The sequence below is a fragment of the Hipposideros armiger genome, unplaced genomic scaffold (assembly GCF_001890085.2).
Source record: "Hipposideros armiger isolate ML-2016 unplaced genomic scaffold, ASM189008v1 scaffold_983, whole genome shotgun sequence".
NCBI lineage: Eukaryota > Metazoa > Chordata > Mammalia > Chiroptera > Hipposideridae > Hipposideros > Hipposideros armiger.
The window spans coordinates 589545-598257 of NW_017732333.1; the positions used below are offsets into that span (position 1 = coordinate 589545).

An 8713-nucleotide genomic window follows, 5' to 3' on the forward strand; every position below is an offset into this window, starting at 1 on the left:
CAGGTAGGACCAGCCCTGCCGCCTCAGCCACACTCTGGTACCGCCAGCGCTGTGACCGACTGCCTCGCTCGCAGGACCCTGGTACGCAGAGGGGCGCCAGAATGCAGGGGACTCGGGTGCTGCGCTGGAACCATAGCTGCAGCCCCTCCAGCTCGCCCCACCAGCCTCACCTGGAAAGTGCCTGTGGGGTTGCTGGAGCCCAGGTTGAGGTGAGAGTGGCAGTGCCCAGCAGAGCCCTGGTGGTGGTGGTGGGGGGGGGGAGCTTTACTCTTCATCCTTGAGATCCACAGAGGACAGCATTCCTCAGGGATCCTGGCCACCCCAGTGAGTGTGTGGGGCCTAGATGAGCAGGACATATCTACCCCCGTCCCTGAGCCAGGACTTGGGGGGGTCAGACCCCAGGGTGAGGAATCCCAGATCACGCAGCATTGCTCTGCAGCTGGCATCTGAGGGGAGAGGGATGTGGCCTCCAGGGTGGGCTGACCTTGGGTTGAGGAGGCCCAGAATAGCCAGCTGGGTCCTCTGCCCCCCCCACACCCCCACCTCCACCCCCGTTCTTCCCCCCTGGCAGAGGTGGGGGCAGCTGTGGGCTGCTGGATTCTGATTCTGGGGGCAGAGCAGGTGGCTGTGGGGGGCCCTGGGAAGGTGGGCCAGACAACACCCAGGAAGACACCCTTTCTCCCCTCTGTGGGGGAGGAGGTCATGGGGCTGGGCCAGTACCGGGGCGGCCAGCCGGGAGGAGACCCATGCAGGTGGAGAGTGAAACCAGCCTCCCACAGGCTGCCCAGGGCCCTCCCAGGTGTGGGCCAGGCAGCAGCCTCTTGCTTCACCTCTGCCCGGGGCCTCCTTGGCCCTTCCAGAGCCAGCTCTGGCTTCCTGGCACCCCTCGGCCTGACCCCAGGCTCCCCCGATGGGCCGTGCTGGAATGGAGGGGAGGCTGGGTGCTGGTTCAGGGTGGGTGGGGAGGCAGCGCCTGGCAGCTGTGGTGAGAGAATCACCCTCTGAAGGACAGCTGCAGTTGCAGACAGCCAGATCTGCGAGACCTGCCCTTGCTCAAATCCCTCCCAGGGCTCCCTGTTGCCCCAGCTGAAATCCAAGCTCCCCAGCCACCTGAGCAGTCCTCTGTGATTTGCCTCACATCCTGGCAGCTCCTTTCTCGCCCTTTGTGTTTCTGCAAAGCTGAAGTGCTGAGGACTGAGTCCCTGCGAGCAGTAACTACCAAGTCCTCACAGGCACTGAGTACCAAGTCACTAGCAGTAGTAACTACCAAGGCCTTAAAGGTGCTGAGTTCTGAGTCTCTGGGAGTACTAAGAACCAAGTCCTCGTAGGTACTGAGTACTGAGTCCCTGGATACCCTCAGGGCCTGTCCCGGGAATGCTACTTTTCACCTCTTGCTCCACGAAGCCACACCCCAGGCTACCTGCCCTGCCCAGTAAGTGCCTGTCCCTCTGTGTCCATTCACACCATACGCTGCCCACGAGGGCTGCACACGGTGGGATGCTGTATCAGTGAGTGTCTGGGGAAGGATGGGTGGATGGACACACGAAAGGATGAATTGACAGATGACAGACAGACAGCTGAAGGGATAGAGGGATGCAGGGGGCAGGGAGGGAGGGAGGGGCAGACGCCCTGCTTCAGAAGCTGGACAGGCAGAACCCAGGGGTGACCTGCTCAGGGACATGGTCAAAGGTAGTGGTGTGCACTTTGGTGGAGGCAGGAATGTCCCCTCCATGGACGATGACAATGCACCATGCTTTTGGGGTACAGCCAGGAGGACCCGGGGGTGTAATGTGACCCTCAGGGACGGTGGGGGGAGGCCCACACTTACCTGTGTGCAGCTGGAGTGATGTCACACATGTGTGTCCATGTGGCCTGCCAGGCCCGGTCAGAAGCGGGGTGGTGGTCCCACCAGCGACCTGGAGACCGGGCTGGAAGGGATGGACAAAAGCAGGACTTCCCAGCCATGGGAAGGGAGGGTCTTTCTTGTCCAGAGCTGGTGGGTGAGCCTGGGGGGTGGGACTGGGAGGACCAAAGGGAGAACAATAGGGACCTAGAGCCTGGCGCCGAGAGTGTGCACCCCATCCATGAACCCAATGCTGGGGACACAAACGTCCTCCATCCTGTCTCGTTGAGACTTTACTCTGTTCCCTGAGACAGAGCTGCTTCAGTCCTGCCCCTTTCTGCAAACCTGTCTGTGAAAGGCAGGTTTCTCCTCTGGCCCAAGACAAGGGAGGCGTTTCAGGTACTCCAAGCCACACCTGAATGCAGGTGTCTGTGGGCTGTCCATAGGAGAGCAGGGAGTGCCCGGAGCCTAGCTGCAGGAGGTGAGTGCTGGGGCGGGCAGGGAGATGGGGCAGGAGGAAAACTGTCATTTTAGCAAAGTGGGGAGCAGAGGGTCAGGGTGAGCCCCGTGGACTGGTGGGTGTGAACATCTCAGCGCCCAGGTGGGAGCTGCACTGTGCTACGGGGCACAGACGCGGCCGTCTCCATGTGCCTGTGGTGCCTGATGCAGTGGTGCCTGTGGTTCTGTTCTTGGCCTTGATGCCTTTTCTGGCTCCTGTGACTGAGAGAAGGGGAGCAGACCCAGGCCTGTCCTGCAGCCAGCAGTTCCTGCTGTGCATGGGGAGGGGAGGTTGGAGGAGGGTTGCAGCTTGTTTAGCCAAACGAAATCAAAAGCAGACACCCATTAAACTGAGTTGCACATAGACAATTTCTTTTTTTTAAAGATTTTATTGGGGAATTGGGGGAGGGGAACTGCGTTGGGGAATCGGGGAAGGGGAACAGGCAAGTTGCTGTCCTTTTGTTCTTCAGTCTAGTTGAGTGTGTCGCTTCACTGGCCCATGTTGGTGTTATCATTGCGCTCTTCTTGGGGGAGGCAGTCGCTTGCCGGCCATTGGACAGCTACTCACAGTGGCTCACGGCAGCTCATGAAAGCTCACACCAGCGGCCAGCTGCTCACACTGGCTGCCAGCCACTCACGGTAGCTCACGGCAGCCCACTGCAGCCCCACTGCAGCCTACGCCGTCACTGGCGACTCACGGTAGCCAAGTGCCAGGTCAAGCTGTTGTTCAGCATCTTAGCTGTAGAGGGCGCAACGTCACTGGCCCTCATGTAGGATCCGAAATGGGGTCCTGCTGCTCAGAGCTGGCGTCCCAAGCCAACTCCTAACCAACATGCCACTCGGCCGGCCCCACATAGACAATTTCTTTTAGTAAGTATATTCCATGATAACAGTAAGTGGGACATACTTATACTAAAAGGTATCTGTTGTTTATCTGAAATGTAAATGTGACTGAGTGGCCTGTACTTGACCTGGTAGCCCTCTAGGGCAGACTGGCTGGAGCAGTCCAGTGGGGCTTTCTGGAGGAGGTGGGCTTGAACCTGGCAGGAATGTGGTTGGAGAAGGGACAGGATAGCAGATGGGGGGACCAACAGGGCCAAAGCCCTGGCAGTGGGCAAGATGGTGAGGACGGGTGGCTGGGATGGGACGTGAGTGCTGTGAGCCAGGAGAGAGGCTGGGGCCCCCAGGGCCAGTGGGCTGGCCCAAGGCCATGGAAGGAGCCCAGGCCAGTGGGCACCATGGTGAGGTAGGCGGTACCTAAACCTGCCAGCATTTGGTGTGAGGCGGGGTACTCTGATAGACACGGCCCCGAGGGCTCCACGCCCCTTTTCCCCTGGAATGCTGCAGGTCTCTGTCCCTTCCAGAAGGTTTTGTGCCACGCTGGGAAACTGCCAACTGGTACTTGGGCTGGGGTCCCTCCGGCCCCCACACACAGCATGCTCAGCGCTGTGCTAGGGCTACAAAATGCTTGGTGCCTTGTGGCATAGAGCCCTGAGGGGCAGACGCCATTATGGCCAAGGCTGGAGCAGGGGGGTGATCGTGGCTAAGGGCACTCACTCCCTGAGCGCCCGGATCCAAAGCCAGCGTCCTCCCCCTGCATGACTGTTCTGACCGCCCTTGTCCCCCACCCCTCAGCCACCTGGCTCCCCCAGTGCAGCGGCCCTGGGTCACTTTGTCTCAGCCCTCAGAGCTCACTTGGGCAGCTTTAGCACATCTGTAAGGACTCCTAAAGAGTTACAGAGACAGAGTGGGGGTTCCCTGTGTCCTTTATCCCGCATCTCCTGAAGCCAGTGCCCCATCGCCTAGGCCACTGGTCAAAATGCGGAGCCCAGCACAGCCAGCTTGACTCCGACGCCACCAGCTTTCCCACTGTGTCTTCCCTGTCCCAATCAGTGCGAAATCCCACATGGCATTCGTCATCAGGTCTCCTTGGCCCCCTCCCATCTGGGATGGTCCCTCTGCCCCTCCTTGTCCTTGGCCGTCTGCCTCTTGGGTCAGCTCAGGTCTGGAAAAAGTCCCTCTGGTGTCTCCTTGTGCGGAGCAGAGACTAGGTTTTAGAGAGGGGACCACATACTATCACACTACATCCTGCCAGGGGGTCCCTGACATCTACCGTATTTGCCGGCGTATAAGACGACTGGGCGTATAAGACGACCCCCTAACATTTCCACTCAAAATACAGAGTTTGTTATATACTCGCCGTATAAGACTACCCCCTCTTCCGCACACCTTCCACACACCAAATAAAAGGTAAAACAATATCAGATTTGATTTCAACATTTTAATTTATATTCAAATGCTTATGACATGCAGGAAAACTGTCACAAGGCTGTATGTAATCAAACATATACATAAAACAGTGCAAGTTTATTACCGGTAAACATACCGGTAATTCACTAAAGAAAACACACTCTATAGACTGGTACCGTAGATTTTGCGAGTGTGGTAAAATCGCATAACAGCAAAATCGCATAACAGCAAAATCGCATAACAGCCGAGCATACACCCAGCAGCGCTGCTGATGCCTGAACGGTATGTGGAATGAAGTGGGCGGGCATCGGGAGGCCACTATGGCACGGGGCAAGCACTATGGGCAGTCTATCTGAAGTGTACCTGGCGTATAAGACGACCCCCCACTTGGAGGCATATTTTTCAGGGCCAAAAAATCGTCTTATACGCCGGCAAATACAGTAAGTGACATCACTGTGACCTTCGTTGTCCGGATAGGGTGTCTGCCAGGTTTCTTCTCTGGAAAGTGACTCCCTGCCCTTCCACACGGTCTTCACCCATCACTCAGTGAAGCCCAAACACAACGAGGAAGGGTAAACTCCACTCCCCGAGTGACGAGGGTACAAGAGTGCGACATTCGTTCCTCTGCCACGTAACTAATACGCAGGGAGAGCCTCAGAGGCCATGCTTATGTCCGTTTCCTCCCTAAGGCTCTGCCCACTGTGTCAGCATCTGTGTGTCTGTCCCAGATGTGCCTGCAGCACTTGCCTCTGTGGGTTCTCATCAGACTTAGTTTTACTAAAGGCGGTCCCATGTCACGTTAGGCCCCAATGCTCCACGTGAGGCAGCAGCCCCTTGGTGTTCCTGTTGCATGATCTGCCACCGTGTGGGGACAGCAGTATCTCCATCCACCCACCCGCCAATGGGAGTTAGGTTGTTTCCACAATTTTGATGTGACATGTGCTGCTGTGAGCACCCTGTCCGTGTCTCCCAGGATGGATGGGGCTGTTGGATGTTGTTTTGTTTCCCAAATTCGTGCACCAGTGTGTGTACCACAGCAACACACAGGGCTTTTGTCAACGGGTGTGGTCAGACTGTTAAAACGTCCGTGACTGAGTGGGTAGAAGGTCGTGCCTCCCTGACCTATGTTTCCTGGTCTTTCCGAGGTTCCCGTGTCTTCACCTTGACTGTGCCCCTCTTCTGTGAAATCCATTTGCACCTTCGGCCCGTTTTACATTGGGCTCTCTGTCTGTTCTGACAGATTTTAGTATATGTGCTGCTGAAGCAAGCACTGTTCTGACAGGTCTCAGGAGCTCTTTGTATGTATTTCCAAACAAAGCTTTGCTGCTCATCTGTGGCACAGCCCCAGGTCTCCTGGTCCTCGCCGAACACCTAGCCCACCTGGATCTACCGACTTGTTTTCCTGCCTCCCACCAGCTTTATGTGTTCAGGCCCTGAGAGCTGAGCACCTCGCCCCGGGGACGCTCTCCTGTAGGAAGGAGCCTCAGCCTCTGTCTGCCCCTAACCACAGGGTAAAGACAGCCTCCAGATCCTGGTACAGCCCGAAATGGACAGCATCCCGCTGATAGAGACCAACACTTGGAAGGTGAGTCTCTGCTTGGACCCCTCCTGGGCTGGGTCCCTTCCACTCTCCCACACCCTGCACAGGCCGTCCCAACCCCGGCCTGGCCCCACACCTCCTTCCTGCAGACCGAGGCCTCTGAGTCGTGGGATTTTGTCCTTGTGGCTGACCGTCGCACCCTGAAAAACCAGCAGTTCCTGGAGAACCTCAAGAGAAAGGGCTTCCACTATGAGGTGGGCCAGCTGAGGGCCGGGGCTCCTGGGTGCTGGGTGGGTCCTGGGCAGGGGTCTGGAGAGGTGGCCAGTGGCCTTGTGCCGAGGTGAAGGGGCCAGGCCAGGGGCCGTGGACGACGGGGGGAGGTTCCAGGGTGGAGGAGAGGGTCCCATGCGGCTCCACCCCAGGTGAAGGAGGACCAGAAGAAGGTGTTCTTTGGAATCCGAGCCGGCAACCAGATCTTCGACCTGTACTGCGCGCTCCTCTTGGAGCCCGAGGGTCCAGCCCCCAAACCGAGTGCAGGTGTCCATGGGCTGCCGGTAGGAGAGCAGGGAGTGCCCAAAGCCACGCTGAAGGAGGTGATGGCCAAGTGGACCCCCATCCCACCCACCACCAGGTGAGAGGCTGGGCTGGGAGGCGCTCTGCCCACCATGAGCCTGGTCCAGGCAGGGGAAGCTCCCAAGCCTGGCCTCGCGGCTTTGCCGCAGTTTCCATACCTGTGATAATGGACAATGACAGTTCTCACATCTTGGAGTGTTCTGAAAGTCACATGGGGCTATGTTCCCAGACTTCAAGGGTGGTCAGGATTTGGCGAGGCAAGGGGACCCTCCCAGCCAGCCATCCTGGCTCTGAACCCAGATGTAGGTCCCCAGCTCTCCACTCCAGATCGAATGCCCCTCCCTGGACATCTGTCCCTGGCCTCCCCGGCACCCAACTCCTCCTCTCCCTCCGAGCACCTGCTTCTCTCCACTGACTCTCCCTCCAGCCCTACAAGCTGGTCCACCTGCCCTCCCCACATCCCTCCTCCATCACCTGCCCAGCTCATCCCAGGCCTCTCCGAGCTCAGCTGGGACCGTGTCAGTGGAGACTGGCAAAGAACACTCCTGGCATCTGGACACGAGGCAGCAGAGGGGCCTCCTGGGAAACTGGGAGCTGGATGGTCTTGGGGAGGAGCAAGGGAAAGCAATGAGTAGAGGCACCTTGATGGAGCCCGGGAGGAACAGGCTGGGAGGAGTGCCCTGGGACGTCCAGGGGACTGCGTCTCATAGGAGCATGTTCCAGAGGAGTGTGGCTCCGCAGTCAGATGCTCGTTTGTGCCACTTCCTAGCTGTGTGACTTTGGACAAGTTACTCAGTCTCTCTGAGCCTTAGTCTCCAAATAGACAAAATGGCTCCTGGGGGTGTAAGAGGATTTGTGCACATAAGACGTAGGGTGTGCTCTGGATGTGTGGGGGGGTCCGGGTGGGAGGTGTGATGGGAGGTGGGGGTCGGGCCAGGCATGTGGGGTCCTGGGAGGAGAGGGACCACCCCCAAGAGAGCCCCATCCTGGAGACACAGAGTGACTGGACCCTGGGAGGGTTTAAGGAGGTTGGGGATGGGCTCTCAGATGAGTCCTGAGTTCTGGGCTCTGGTCAGGTGGTCAGGCAGGTGGGCTCCTCCAGGACAGAGAGGGGCTTGGGACCTGGCCAGACAGGGGGTGGGGCCCACTGAGACCACGCAGGGCCATTCTGAACCAGCTCTTATGTTCTAGAATCCGAATTGTCAACTTCATCCTAAAGAGCAAGACAGAATCTGGTGGTGAGCATGGAATGGGCAGGTGGCCCGTGTAGCAGCCCATCAGGAGGGGCGTTGACGTGGGGAGATGGAGGCAGAGTCCTCCCTCACCCTCACTCTCCTCTGACCCGAGACTCCCTGTGACTTTTAGACACATTCAGTGATTTGGTGAAGGACAGGGTCTTTGAGACCAAGTTCCCCCTGCACAAGGTGAGGGGTGGGTGCTGGGCGAGGGTGTGAGGGCCGGAGCGGAGGCTGGAAGTTCTCAATGTCGGTCACCTGTGCCTAGGGGGAGGGAGACCTGAAAATGAAATGGGCACGGTGGAGAAACATGTTCCGGAAGCAGCCAATTGATGACATCAGGTAATGCTGCCCCAGACAAATGCCCTGTGTGTGTCCACAGACACACCTGTGGGACCCAGAGACCCATCTGTGCCCCGCAGACACTGTACCCTGAAGACACAGCCCCCACAGACACTGTGCTCTGCAGACACATCTATGCTCCCAAAGATACAATGTGCCCCCACATACAAACCTGTGTGCCCACAGACGCTGGACCCCCCCATAGACATACCTATGTACCACGGACAGACACACCCGTGCCCCCAGCAAACAGATGTGTCTGTGTGCCCCACTTAGACACACTGAAACCATCAATACAGACACTCCTTGCCCCCCACATGTGGCATCCCCCACCTAGGCGCTGGCCTGTGATGTCACCCTTAGTGGGGTGGCCCTGATGGGGTGGCTTTGCCCATAGGTACTACTTTGGTGAGAAGGTGGCCCTGTACTTCG

General features: G+C 58.1%; 1 protein-coding gene across 1 annotated transcript in view; it reads left to right on the forward strand.

The window, feature by feature from the left end:
* The window catches only part of ANO9 (anoctamin 9), a 19009-nt gene continuing 10296 nt past the window's right edge, over window positions 1-8713 (forward strand). Inside the window, exons 1-8 of the mRNA XM_019631076.1 lie at window positions 1-209; window positions 6102-6176; window positions 6281-6385; window positions 6554-6762; window positions 7764-7942; window positions 8070-8128; window positions 8208-8281; window positions 8679-8711. Of these exons, the coding sequence (XP_019486621.1) occupies window positions 102-209; window positions 6102-6176; window positions 6281-6385; window positions 6554-6762; window positions 7764-7942; window positions 8070-8128; window positions 8208-8281; window positions 8679-8711 (842 nt within the window). The 5' untranslated portion in view covers window positions 1-101. The remainder of the gene's footprint in view (window positions 210-6101; window positions 6177-6280; window positions 6386-6553; window positions 6763-7763; window positions 7943-8069; window positions 8129-8207; window positions 8282-8678; window positions 8712-8713) is intronic.